This window comes from Thamnophis elegans, chromosome 1, assembly GCF_009769535.1.
Source record: "Thamnophis elegans isolate rThaEle1 chromosome 1, rThaEle1.pri, whole genome shotgun sequence".
NCBI classification, from domain to species: domain Eukaryota; kingdom Metazoa; phylum Chordata; class Lepidosauria; order Squamata; family Colubridae; genus Thamnophis; species Thamnophis elegans.
In genome coordinates this window covers 118877919-118892952 of record NC_045541.1, presented here as the reverse complement: position 1 = coordinate 118892952, position 15034 = coordinate 118877919, and the positions used below count along the sequence as shown (strand labels likewise).

General features: G+C 37.3%; 1 protein-coding gene across 1 annotated transcript in view; it reads right to left on the bottom strand.

Moving 5' to 3' along the window:
- Positions 1 to 2002: 2002 nt before the first annotated feature.
- Positions 2003 to 15034, bottom strand: part of CCDC9B (coiled-coil domain containing 9B) — a 59480-nt gene continuing 46448 nt past the window's right edge. The window contains exons 10-13 of the mRNA XM_032213593.1: positions 13623 to 13728; positions 5625 to 5682; positions 2534 to 3049; positions 2003 to 2080 (exon numbers count right to left, since the gene is read on the bottom strand). Coding sequence (XP_032069484.1) covers positions 2003 to 2080; positions 2534 to 3049; positions 5625 to 5682; positions 13623 to 13728 — 758 coding nt within the window. The remainder of the gene's footprint in view (positions 2081 to 2533; positions 3050 to 5624; positions 5683 to 13622; positions 13729 to 15034) is intronic.

Sequence of the window (15034 nt, the reverse complement as noted above, 5' to 3'; positions counted from 1 at the left end):
CAACAGTTAACACTACAAGTCACTACTGTGTCACAGTTTATGGACTATGTGAAGGAAAATATTCTTTTTCCTCTGTTTGCCTGCCATGCCATGTACTTGCCATTATTCTCTGGAATGTGAGACAGTCTATTTTTGTACTCCACTCTTCTAAGAAGCTTTCCCTTCCACACAGCATGGGAAACATTGTTTGGCCTATAATGTAGAACAGACACACAAACAAAACATAGGAAATGTTTGCCCCCATGGGTGCATATGATTACACATATATCATGATATCATCTCCCATATGCTCCATCTTCTGAATGTGTATCAGATCTCACGACACAGATACAGTATATAATCACATTATATCAGTAGGTTGATGTTATTATCATTGTTATGGATACCTACTGATTGTTATGGGTACCTACTGATAAAAAATCAATAGAGAAAACTTAACTAGATATAAGCAACTCTATCCGTTTCATTTTTTCTTGGTTACTTTTTATTAAACTGTCAATTTCAGTTTGTCTCAGTTTCTTGTTTTTACAAATTTCTGTTGAATTTGAGATTTTTCTAAGGCTACACAATAATGTTTGACTCTAAAACATATACTCTTTTTTCCTATTATTTTTTTAATTTTATTGACTTTGTTGTATATATTTTTCTTCTAAAAGAACACTCTGAGTTCTTCTCTACTGGGCAATTTAAACATTGAAATAAATAAATAAGTAGAAGTGAGCATGCTATATGGAGACTCGTGAGATTTTAAACAAACTTTGGTAAGGCCTACCTATGACCTCTTATGGATGGAAAAACTGAAAGTTAAGCAAATGTGCATTTAATCTGCTAGGAGATGAAGTTGGGGACTTAGCTTTATGAGCCCAGGGGTACAACATACCAACTAGGTAACTCATTAGACTTCATAATTTTCTGCAAAAAATTAAACTAATGAATTAATGAAAGAATGAAAGCATTACATTTTTCTACTTTAAAAACAAACCACTATTAATAGTTCTCCATATGAAATCTTATGCAAAAACTCTACTGATGGGTATCAGTTTGAAGCAATGGTGGGATTCAAATAATTTAACAACCGGTTCTCTGCCCTAATGACCAGCTGTGTAGGCATAGCTTGGTGGTCATGTGACTGGGTGGTCGTGGCCAACTCAAAGTCACTCACGTTGATGGGCGCTTCGTCTTAAAATGTAATAGGGGTAACTGGAAAAGCAGTTTCTGTAAGCAAGGACAATAAAGATTAGGCTAGAAACAACACCAGAATGTTTCCTTCCTGCCTTCCTTACAGGATTAGCCCTGTAAAGTGGGAAAAAACAAAATAAGATTTCTTCCAACAACTGGTTCTCCAAACTGCTTAGAAAGTTATCAACCGGTTCTCCCGAATAGGTGCGAACTGGTTGAATCACTACTGGTTTGAAGAGAAATGGCCGTCTTATGTAGAAACATGTAAAATCAAAAATAAGAATTCTACCTAGCCATAAAATGCTAATAATAAAATACTAAGTAATTTCTGAGTAATCAATGACATATTAATATAATCTAATTTTTAAAAAATTAAGGGAAAGCATTTTTCTTTTAATTCTCACATCTGATCCTTTTTAATGGAATATCTTCCCTCTGCAAATAAGCAGAACAGGCCAAATATAAAGCTTAAAGCTTTTTTAAAAATCATTTATTTAAACAATTCCATATTTGAAAGAAAACTCAAAAATCAACTAGTGCAATCTTCACCAAAGCAAAAAGTATTGTAACAAGAACTCTGACAGAAAGGCAGCCAACCTCTGCTAAAAAAATCTCTTAAAGTTTTCATCTCCACTTCCATCAGGAAGATCTTCCTAATATTTGCCCTACTGGATTGCATCTTGCTCTGCAGAATAATGATTCTTCTATCAGCTATCTCTCAGGCTTACATAACTTGAAATAATTATCCTATCACCTCTTGATGATATGTTCTCTAGGATAAGCATATACATTTTTTTCAGATGTTCCTCCTAAGCTTTGATCTCTAAGTCTTCATCATTGTTGCTGCCTTCTTGTAGACATGGTCTTCATCAAACTTGACATATCCTTGAGTATTCTGAATCTGTAAGCCATATCACCTTAGTTTAAAGTGATAACATACTTCTTCATCTCTCAAATCTCAGTGTTCTTATAATAGGCATATTTACTCAGATCTTGCATTTTGATAGTTCATATCAATAGGGCTTTAGAAATATTGTGGGGGCTTGCACCCCATACCTTTTAAATGTCAGTAGGTTGCCTTCCCTGAGCCTTAAGATAGTATACACTATAAAATCTATATAAATGAACAAAATGCCATATGCTAACCTTTAGCCTTCTAGGTGCTCAATTCATCCTTAGATTAATTATATGCTTCCTTATTGCATGACGCGGGGTTTTCTTGCTTCAAGTTGCACATTTTTGTTCCTTCTGGTGCACATTCATTCATTTCCCCTTAAATTTCTCCAACAGAAGTCTTGTTTTCCTCCCCATGTGCAAGGCAGGTTGTGTTATTCTTTTCTGTCCCAAGAGCTACCTGTTTCTTCAGGTTTCCAATATGGATTTCTCCTGTTTGTCTCATTATTGACAATTCCTGGTCTCTGCTACCTGTTTCCATCACATCCGGCAGCTTGTTAAAATTGTCAGTAGAATTCTCCTCAGGGTGCCTTTCAGAACATGTGTTTTTAACTAAGCAATTTTCATGGATTTCTTGAATTGCGTCCCTAGAAGCCTTCACTCTGGAAATTTCCTGACAGCTATTCTTATAGTTAGTCTTAGGAGACAAATCAGGGCCAGATATTGCCTTATTGAGTTTGAGATTTACCTCAGTCTCATCTCTACTGACATCCTCGATAAGGCCCCTTCTGGTTTTTTCATTTGGGCTTTGGGCTTCTTTTGAAGCTGCGTCCATTTCACTTCTTTTGGTCTCTGCCATGGGAACATTAGATTCTTTTAGCTTTATACAATTCTCTAGACCGGGTAAGCAATGGTGCTCTTTCTCTGCTTCTCTGTCCAGAATTAGATTATTTTGTTCTTCCACATTAATTGATCGCTAAAATCACAGGAGAAAAAAATAAATAACTTGAATTAAATCTTATTGTGTTATTCATTTAAAGTGACCCACTCAAAACTGTTGGTGTCAGCTGTAATGAACTGCCAGAAGTGAAGTTCACCTTTATTACTGATGTGAAAAACTCAAGTAGAGCCCCCAAATTTCCTTATATCAAAATGGAAGTGATGATCATTATCATATTGACTCTCCTTATTTTCCAACACAGCTAAATAATTTACTAGGGAATTTTATTTTAAAAATTTATTTAGCAATAAAAATAAATATAGCTGTGCAACTTAAGCATATAACTGGATGGTGAACAATACATGTGGAGAAGAACGGTGATCATACATTCATAGCACCTTACCTCAAAATGCATATGCAGAATTAACTAATATGATTTAATCATATCTTCACATCAGCTGCAATTTCTGGCACTATTCCATAACATATACTGGTGTCCCATGACTTCACCAGTTACCACAGATGTGGTCACATTATTTGGAAAGAATGATATTGTTTGTTTTACACTGTGTATCTGCCACTTTTTCTGATCCATTGGATCAGGTAGCTGCGATAGTAAATGTCCCTAATTTGTCATCACCTCCTCAACAGCAAAGATGGCAATAATTTCCTATGCTTTAATGTCTTAATTGCTGCATTGTACACTATATGAAGCTATCCTTGAGGGGAGTCCAGAAATTTTATTTTTTTTGCAAAAGACAACTAACTGCTAACTAATATATGAATTCAGAACCATATTACACAGACTTATCTACCCTGCTTTCCAGGCCCTATTTTAGAAGTTGTTTTTATTCTTAAAACAATAAACAGTTTAAAACCTAACTGCCTAAACAATTGCCTTGACACATTAAAGTCCAGATGTTAAGGTTAGCAGGAATCTTAAAGATGTCTTAGTTTTTGAGATCTGTTTTTCAGATTTAAAGAGAGAAATCTTCCACTGTATTGCTTTCAAACTGTGAAATTCCCTGGGGACTTTCCACTTTTACTGGGGCTTTTTAGATTGATATAATATACATATGACTTTATCCATTTTTAATAATGTGCAATACATGCTTTATACCTTTTTACTAATATTTTATTATCTGCCTTGCAGCTTTAAAAAAGTGGATTTAATTAATTATAATAGCAGCAGCAGAAATAGCCATCCTGCGATTCCTTTTTTAAATTGTAATTTTATTAAAAATTTCACTTATGAAAAAACAATGCAAACTAAAAAAGAACAATAAGAAAAAGTATGAAGTGCAAAAAGAAAAGGCAAATAGAACAGAATATAGTAAAGGAAAAGAAAGCAAAAGAAAGTAAATTACAAAGAAATTACTTCCTTCTTCATCACAACCAGCATAGACATTGCTTCCAAGAAAAAAATGGAGAAATGTAGATGGCTCTACTAAAGGATAATGGTGGAACGAAGAGGTGGTGAGTAGAAGAGCTTCTCTCTGGACAGAGGGAGGACTTGAGATCACCCACAAGACTCCAGACAGGAGCTTCTTGTGAAGAGACCACAAGACAGCAGTCTCCAGCAAATTTAAAGCTTTGGGAGAGAAGGGAATAGACACTGGGTAACTTGTTAACTCTTTTCAGCTATTAGAAACTTTTGGATCAACAAATCTGAAAACATTAGGTGAATTTCCTTCAATCCTGAATGGTTTTCTTTTTAAAATCATGATAGGATGGGACTTTGATGATTGGCTACTGGAGGGAACTAAAAAAAATCCTTAGATTACACTTAAAGGAGATGAATACTTGGAAAATATTTTTGAACAGTGGACCCGGAAGTTAATTTTAAGAGTGTCTGCCTCTAAGGAGACTGTCTAAAAGATGTTATAGAGGAGGAACAAGTTTTACCAGACAAGTCTTTGACTGATCTATTTCCATACCAGTCCTGACATTTCCCAGTGTTCTATTTTCACTCATTCATTTCAATATTTATTCATTTCATTTATATGCCAACTTTATGCCAAAAACCCCATGTTGTATTGTACCACCTGTGCAATATATTTCCACAAAAATATTGGGATAAAGAAACAATGTGATTGTGTCAGTAAGATATATGAACCCAGACATAAAACCAAGATTTATGGTTTAGCATTATATGTGAACAAGCTGTTATGGGCTGTTCAAACAAAAAGAGAGAAATGGATGAATGCTGATATAAATTGTGCATTTGTTAATAAACAGTATATGCATGTATGGTTGGACATATTTATATAATTTAAATTGAAATGTAATGCATCGTACCTTAGTGACTAAGACCAGGGCCAAGTACCCTTATGATTGCTAATTTTATCGACAAAAACCTCATAGCCCCAGTAACTGTCTTTATCCTGAATTTTGCCTAGATAATCTTTAAAATAAGTTTTCTTTGATGGAGTCAAACTGCACTAAGATTCAGTATCTTGGGTTCATAACCTGTTGGTTTAATTAAGTTTTGTATGAATCCAGCTACTCCAGTTTATTCAATACAATATGACTCGAAACAAACCATGCTGTAACTCAACCATGAATCCAATTCAGGTATTATATTGTCTGGGCAAATATTTCATTAACTCACCTGATTATCAAGTTCATCTTTTAAAAAGGGCATTTCATCACCTTCCTTAACATCCCATCTGTAAAAGAGCAAAATAAAATAGGGAATGTTGTTCAGTTTTCACAAAGTAGAATACAAATTCTGGTCTTCGTTGGAAGGTTTTGCATATCTTAACTGGATTGCCCCTAAGTGAACAAAATGTTCATTGTAGCATAGCTGAAACCTTGCAAGTTGACTCTCTTTACTTGGTCAGTAATCATCCACTCATCTACATAAAGTTCTAGCTTGCCTTCACTTTATCTAATTCATGATTGATAAGGAAGTAAAAATAACAGGAAAGAAACACTGGGGTAGATCACTCTTGTAGCAGAATAAGGACAATTTTATTTTTAAAATTATTAAAATTATATGCCACCCATCTTAACTCTATAAAGTGACTCTCTGAGCAGATCCTATTTACTTATTTAATTAGGCAAAACCAACTATTCATATTTTAAAACATGAATCTGAAACTCTCCAGAACAAAACTGATCAGCTGAATTGCTTTTAACATTTGGGCTCAAATTGACTGAATTACAAACTCTCTTACCCAAATATATAGTTGTGTATACATATGTGTGTGCTTGTGTGTGTGTTTGTGCACATGTATACACATGCACTTACACACACACACACACACACATCAAGCCGTGTAAATCTGTGAATTATAAGATTTGAAATTTCACTCATCTGGAATAAATCAAGCTGGTAATAGTTACTCACCATATATTGTGAGTGGTGCACGGACTAAAAACTGTATCAATAATTGTTTACAATAAATGAAAAGAGCCTGAGAAAACATCATCTAGAGCAAATATTCTTTATTATTTATTGCCTAGCTAGCTCTGTATCCTACCCTCCTATGCACTCAACATTTGCATTCTAAGTTTTAAAAAAAACATTGTTTTCAGAAAACGAAACAAAGCCAGCATAAACAAAACACATCTTTTCTTGATATTGTGCAGAAGCCAGATGAACAATCATTGGGGGTGGGGGTGGGGGGTTAACTATTTGAAGGATTTTCAGTGGATGTTATGTGAATGCCTTGCATGATCCAAGGCACCATTTGGTCTTTGCTTCAAAGTCCTGCAGAATCCTACTGTGAAATTCACCTTAGACTGCATTCATTCAAACAGCAGAAAAGGTGCTAAAACTGTTCTTTAAACCCATCTCGCCTCAGACTGCCAATGAGTCATTCTTTTCCAATTAAAGTCTGGAGGGGGCACTTTCATCATGGTGTGTGTTCTTTCACTTCTTAAAAAGCTAGATGACTTATGGACACACACAAAAAGAGAAATGAATCACTCTAAGTTCCCACATGCAAAGAGGGATATAGGCTACTCAAAATGAAAGCATCTATACTATAGTCTAAAAGCATAGAGAAAAAGAGTAAATGAACACTTAAATATAAGGGCCCTTTCTTCCTCCTCAAATTGTCGTTTTGGTTGTCTTCCTCCCTGCAGATCTTAGAAAGCAGAGAATAGGCATTATGTGCCAATCTGTGTTCTCCCAGCATCAGATCAACATGGTAATTCAATCAATTGGATTGCCCAAGGGACTGCAATTCATGGAGTAATACAATTCCTCTCATAGGGAAGGGAAGGGAAGAGGGGAAAGGAAAAGGGGAGAGGAGAGGAAAGGAGAGGAGGAATGTACTCCTTCCATATTTCTAGAACATGCATTTACCTATAGAAATATCAGAGCTATTGATAAAATGTTGGAGGTGGAACCTCCACAGTTGTACTGAAAATCATATTGCTAATGAAAGGATAGCATGCCAACAATTTTGCATCTAAGTGCCTTTTCTAATAGGTGTAACCATGGCTGCACATTGCTAGAATGAAGGGAAGTGAAATATATATGCTAAACAATGCTTACAAACAAGGCCTATGGACAGAATGAAGGTTGCCTGTGAAAGGAATGTAGAAAAGCCAACTGTCCAGGGACTACATAAATTTCAGAGCTCATGCCAAAGGAAAAAGAGGAATCTCCCCATCTTCAAGGCAGAACACCAGCAACAAAAGATGCAGCAGCAGGGTGAACACTTCTCTCCTCTCCCTGTCCTGGGAGTATGGCAATAGGGAGGAGGCAGCTATAAGAATTTGCAGACTCAGACTAGCTAAATCCCCTTTTAAAGTTCTAAAGTGGAATTTAAAGACCTCTAAATTCCAGAAGCTTATCTGTATTCATTAATCTCAAGCTGGCTGCAATTTCAATAGTGTATATAATTTAGTTTTTCCAGATTTCAGTCATCTGATTTACCTCATGCATTAGGATTATGCTAACTGGGCTGCAAAAATCTGGATCAAAGGATGGCAGCACGGAGTTAGACTGCTCTGTTTCTCTTTGTTGCCATCTGGGGTAGTTCAGGTTTTTGCAACCCAGACATCATAACCAAGCTGAAGAAGAGGAATGTGATGCACTTTCTATTACACATGTGTCAATGTATGTCAATGTAGTGAGACAAAATTGGCAACTAAATTCACACTTTCTGTCCTGGCAGTTAACGGTCAATAATTGTTATATATGTTATGTACAGTTATGTAATTTTTATGTAATAGTCAGCTATGTTTCCACTTAAATGGTACATAAGATAGCAAACTAGGAAAGAGTAAAATCTCAATTTAACAGAATAAGAGAAGCAGGTGTTCATTAAACCATGTGTCTGTTAAATCCAAAGATTTCCTCTCCTCAGTGGTATCTGCCGAAGATAAGTAAGTAACTAAAGCAACATTGAAACAGGGTGACTGGAGCCCTGCTCCTTTTCTATGTCCGAGGCCATTAGAGTTGAGCAGTTTATACATTCAAATAAATAAATATGTATTGTGTTGTGATGCGCACAAAAAGGGCAGAGTTTGCACCACAGCGGCACAATGCTGCTTTCATTGTCATGACAAAAGGTATGAGATCTGGAAATGGTCACTGCTTTGCCTCTTTTCCCGTCCCTTCTATAGGTGATTTGTCTCAGCACCAGCCCTAGGAATTATGGAAAGAGTCTTTTTTTCTTCAAATGCTACAAGGAATAAAAAAATGTTGGTCAAAGCAGGAACCTCTCTGATATGCTGCCTCTCTAGTCTTCACAGCATCTTCTAAGCCTCCTTTCTAAACCTAGTCTTGCCTCCATTTGATCTTTTTCTCTTGTCAAGAACTAAAACATGAAGAGAATGCAGAAGCATACCTGGTTTTTAGGGTAAGCATCAGGGGTGGATTTCAACCGGTTCGCGGCGGTCCCTGCGAACCGGTTGGTCGGCGAACCCGGAAGTAAGTAACTTCCGGGAACGGCGAGGGGCCCACCCGCGCGCCCGCGCTCCTTACCCGGTTTTGACGAGTTCTGCGCTTCCACGCATGTGCAGGATGCATACAGCGCCTGCGCGATCCTCCGGGAGCAGCTGGAGCATCACACAGTTGCTAGTACGCATGCGTGCACCACGTGCGTGCACGAGGACGCCGCCGGCCCCGTTCCAACCGAACCGGTTGGAACGGGGCGAGAAACCCACCCCTGGTAAGCATAGTGTACTATCTTGCCTGGTTTCCCCAATAATAGAAGAGTCACTGCTTCCAGAAAAAAGTTTACTAATCTGAGATCAATTAAAGCAAGTTTAGTAAATATAAAATCTACTCGACTTAACGTAGAACAAAGTAGTACAAAATCCGACGGCATCCTACTGTGAAATTCACTTTAGACTGCATTCATTCAAAGGGGCAGAAGAGGTGTTTGTTTGGGTGGGCCAAATTCTAGCCTCTAATTATAAAACAGAGATCTGGATGAGCAGAAATTTGACAGATCAAGATATTCCTGGTATGCAGGTTCATCGTTTAGATATTTGCTTTTCAAACATTTCCTCGAGGCGAAGAGTTTAAGTAATGATAGCAGCAATGCTACATGGTTTTTAAAGATTCTGTATCCTTGATGAAATACAGTACAGCAACAGTCTCAAACCTTTCTGGCTTGGTGGTCTGGCGGAGTCAGCAGTGGGGGGGGGGCGGGGAGAGATGGTTTTGTGTGCACGCATCACTTTCACAAATGCATATGCACTTGCCAACAAACTTCTGCAGTTCAGTTCCAAACTGGCTATGGTCCAGCAATAGATCACTGGCTGCGGGTTGGAGACCCCTGCAGTACAGCATTATTTTAGGCACTATCACATAAAAGATGCCAACTAAAGGTAGTAGACATAGTTGGTGCGTCATGTTGTCTTCCTAAGTGAATTTGGGTACAATAAATACATTGTCACCTGGGTAGAGCTACATTGAGTTGACCATCAGCCTTTATATATAGAATGAGAAAGCTTTACTTTGTTCTTCATTATAGAAAGCATGATTCAGTTGTTCTACATTTTCTCTTATTATTACTTTCATTTTATTATATAAAAATTTATACACTAATGTATACACAACTGAACAATGATAGATTGCAACCTAATATAAATGTGTATTATTAGACATACGTATTGATTGAATGTAATAATTATGATTAACTTTATTAGTTTTATTTGTATTAGAATGTATGACACTCAAGTGCCAGCCTGTTCACGCATTGATTTGATACATTTATAAAAAATAAAAAAAACTTAGGTGGGGGGAGAAAGCATGATGTCTTAGAATAGGCTAAGATGAGATCCAAAGTAAGGATCTTCTAATGCATCAAATTTGGTTTCTAAGTCACGAGTTATATTTACACTACTGCACAAGTGTATTCAGAGAATATTCTATTAAGACTTATTCCCAGGTAAATGTGTTAGGGTAGTAACCCTATTCTCAATTTTGTTCTTTTAAAAGATGCCAATATTTGATGACAGGCCATTTTCAGGAACACATAAATTTGTCTGCTTTTTTCTTGTTGTTCATCATTTAGCATGCTATAGAATTAAAAAATCATATTTTTTGTTTACTCCGTTGATAAAGCTCATCCTCCACTTATTAACTTGATTAAGCTGTTACAGAACAATTAGATTCTAACTATCTAACTTTCCTATTTTCTTGCGTGACTAGCAGCTGGCTTTTCTTCCAGTCCTTGGGGCACACATGCAGAGCTATTTTTATAATAATTTAAATATCAATGTTAGCTAGCTGCAGCTCAGGATTATTAGCATTTACAGGTGAAACTCAAAAAATTAGAATATCCTGCAAAAATTCATTTATTTCAGTAATGCAACTTAAAAGGTGAAACTAATATATGAGATAAGACTCATTACACGCAAAGCAAGATAGTTCAAGCCATGATTTGTCATAATTGTAATGATTATGGCGTACAGCTCATGAAAACCCCAAATCCACCATCTCAGAAAATTAGAATGTTACATGCAATCAATAAAACAAGGATTGTACATAGAACAATAACGGACCTCTGAAAAGTATAAGCATGCAAATGTACTCAACACTTGGTTTGGGCCCCTTTTGCAGCAATTACTACCTCAATGCGGCATGGCATGGAAGCTATCAGCCTGTGGCACTACTGAGATATTATGGAAGACCAGGATGCTTCAATAGCGGCCTTCAGCTCTTATGCATTGTTCGGTCTCATGTCTCTCATCTTTCTCTTGGCAATGCCCCATAGATTCTATATGGGGTTCAAATCAGGTGAATTTGCTGGCCAATCAAGCACAGTAATCCAACAGCCGTTGAACCAGGTTTTGGTGCTTTTGGCAGTGTGGGCAGCTGGAAAATGAAGTCAGCATCCCCATAAATCTCATCTGCAGAAGGAAGCATGAAGTGCTCCAAAATCTCCTGGTAGACAGCTGCATTGACCTTGGTCTTAATGAAGCACAGTGGTCAAAAGCCCTGTTGCTCGGTGGTCCAAAGTCCTCTTTTCTGATATCCCTGAGATCAGCAAGACGTATTCTTCCTGTTCACTGTCTCTTCGGGATGGTTTAGGTCCGTTTGGACCACCCAGCAGCAAAAGTATTGGCTGTGGTCTCAGAGCATCGAGACCGCACGACCATATCGTCACGACATTGGCTCATCCTCAGAAGTGGCATTTTTATTTCCACAAACTAAGATGTCATGTGTTACTTTGGTCCAAATAAATAGCAGCAGCACTGAATCTGCTGTTGTTACAGAATGTTATGAACTGGGTCCTTAACTTACATAGTAAATAAATTTAAGAGCCATCTTCTCATCAACAACAGCAATTATAAGAGGTAGTTTTTATGAGATGGGTCCTTATAAAATGGCCACTTGTATTAATAAAAAAGCAGAGGTAAATACTACTAGCACCCCTGCAGCTTGCTCTTTTAAAGGGAAATGCTATAATTTTGCAGAACTCCCAGTAATTCAGATCTAGGTTAATATTCTAAATGGGGCAATCAATAAGATCTGTCCTGGTGAATTTACACGTTGGACAGGAACTGCCATTAACCATATAGCATAGCTCTCATAGCTTGTTACTCTTCTTGGACAAATTCAAAATCGATTGCTGCCTAGACAGTAATCACCTGCTAGCTTTAAATCTTCAGCCTTTGAGTCAGGAATTATTTCTATTTCTGGACAATCTGTTCCAGTCAAACTCAGATATAAAATATTAGATTTTCCTATATAAAGTGGCTGAGAAAAATTAATTCTTTGTTTATGGAGATACTAAACTCTTTCTGGAGATCAGAGCATCCAAAACTGCATGCTAACCAGGCCAAGATAGCCGAGGTGGCACAGTGGGTAGAATGCAGTACTGCAGGCCACTTCAGCTGACTGCTAGTTCAGCAGTTCAGCAGTTCAAATCTCACCGGCTCAGGGTTGACTCAGCCTTCCATCCTTCGGAGGTGGGTAAAATGAGGACCCAGATTGAGGGGGCGATACGCTGACTCTGTAAACCGCTTAGAGGGGGCTGAAAGCCCTATGAAGCAGTATATAAGTCTAACTCCTAAGATATCTCTAAATAAATAGGCAGTAATCAAATGCCCCCTCCCCATTCCCAATAATTTGTTTATGAGTACAATTAAACAATGAAAGATGTTGTTGCTTTCGATCATGTCTACTATTTCTTTATACTGTATAAAGATTATGTGCAGCTTAATCTAACAAGGCTCCAAGCACTAAAATAAAACCAAAGAAAATGAAGTAATATGTGCCTTGAGAATGAATGCCATCTGTACTCCCATCAAGTTTCATACAAATTAAAAAGAAATATTAATTATACTTATTAACAAAAAGAGTAGTGTATTAAAGGAGGAATGGATAAAAAAATGAGTTAAAACTACTCCAACACCTAATCACTTAAGTAGTTTAATCAGTCGACATTTAAAAACTGGGAAAAAATGTTCAATTTGAGGGTTCAATTTTTCTACAGGAACTCTGAGGGTCACAAAATATAGATTTTCAGCATTGTACTTTAGCTGTAGTAATTATGATCAGATAGATATACATCTGGACTTTCTAATTATTTCAAAATTAAAATGTGTGCTTGGGAATCATTAATCTAACTTTATGTGCATTTATGAACATTAATTTTTAATCTAACTTTAGCTATGTTTAAATAACTAAGCAGGTTTGATACCAAATACTTTTTCAAGAGTAACAAAGTTACTCACCTGGACATGTATCTATTCAATTTTTATAGATTTTTAGCATGTATAGGTCTTCCTATAGGGGCAATGTAAAAAAACAATTAGAAATGCAAAAAGTAACTTAAAACTTTATTTTTATGAAAGAGTATTTGATGTCAAATCTGCTTAGTACCTGGATGGGAGATTTGTACCAGGAAATTTCAGGTCTGTAGGCTAAACTGGGAAATCCACCCATCCATCCAGGAAGAAGACAATGGCAAACTGCTTCCATGGTGAAAGAAGTTAGATGGATATATAGGGAAAAATATTATACTGCTCTAAGCAAGTAAAATATTCATTTACAAAGCTGAACATTTAAAATGTAAATTACATGCGTGAAAATGTTTGCAACTGAAATACCATTCTGAAATGGATGGTTGATTCCTTTAAAAGAAGACACAGATTAACACATGTAAAATCTTTTTAAATATTACTCTCTTACCTTCTGGCTCTGCCTGTCAACCTGTCTTTCCCTCTGGCTTTACTGCTCACTACCAGCAATGTTCTGGAAACTGATTCAGTGCTGCTCTTCCTGCGTTGTTCTCCACCTGAAAAATAAGCCACATGGACAGATTAAGAACCAAAACAGTTCAGTATCAGCAGTGGTGGGTTTCAAAAATTGTTCGAACCTACTCTGTGGGTGTGGCCTCCTTTGTGGGAGTGGCTTGCCACCCATGTGACCGGATGGGAGTGGCTTGCCGCCCATGTGACTGGATATGAAAATGCCGACTACACTTGTCAGAACCACCTTAAATTACCTCACACACAGCACTGGCATGCATAAGAATATGATGTAAACTTGTTTTTTAAAAGGCATCTTTGGTTTGCGTTAAAACAACTTCAACACACTCAATGTTCTGATTGCACCACAAATGCAGTAGTCATCCTTACCTTTCACAGAGGCACTGAGTTTTATAAATATGAGCATGATAGTGTAGAATAATCATATCCAAGGACCAGTGGTGGGTTTCAAAAAAGTTTGGAACCTCTTCTGTAGGTGTGGCCTGCTTTCCAGGTCCACTGGTGGAACCTCTTCTAACCGGTTCGGTAGATTTGACGAACCGGTTCTACCAAATAGGTGCGAACTGGTAGGAACCCACCTCTGAGTATCAGACTAGCCATGCTTTATCCTATGATACTAGCCTACACAGGATCATTTGACCATGCAGAAAGCCAATGATTATAGGAGAATCATGTTGAATAAAATGAAAAATGTCACCTTTCGTCAGATATCAGGGCTTTGGTTGAAGACTTATGCCTCAATTAAGCAAATATAAATTTGGCCATTATCTGGGTGGGAGACATTCTGTACATGTTCCCTGTGATCGTGTTCGGATGATACAGTATACTTTCTTTGAGGGAGATGGATAGTTCAGAAATAAATAATAAATTAAAAATTAAAAAAATCTAATTTAAAAACAAACTATTGTGCCTATGCACACTACTCCAACCCTGCCCAAAGACTCTGGGTGAAAAGGTTTGGGTTACAAGTCAAGTCACAAAACATTCCTTCCCTGGGTTATACAAATTGCCCCTTCCATGATTTGTTCAGTTGTTTTACAACAGGTCAGAAGAAGAAGTCAGAAACAAGTCAGAGAATCATTGGTTTTGACAACAGGTTAAATCAACCACAGCCAACTGCATTGTATTGTCTGCATCTGCTCAAAGGAAGTAGGCCTGTTTAGAATGTCCAGATACTCTCCTGTAACAGGGCAGAAAAGGGACATGGTGGCTCAGTGGCTAAGACGCTGAGCTTGTTGATCACAAAGGTCGGCAGTTTGGCGATTCGAATCCCTAGGGCTGCATAACGGAGTGAGCTCCCGTTACTTGTCCCAGCTTCTGCCAACCTAGCAG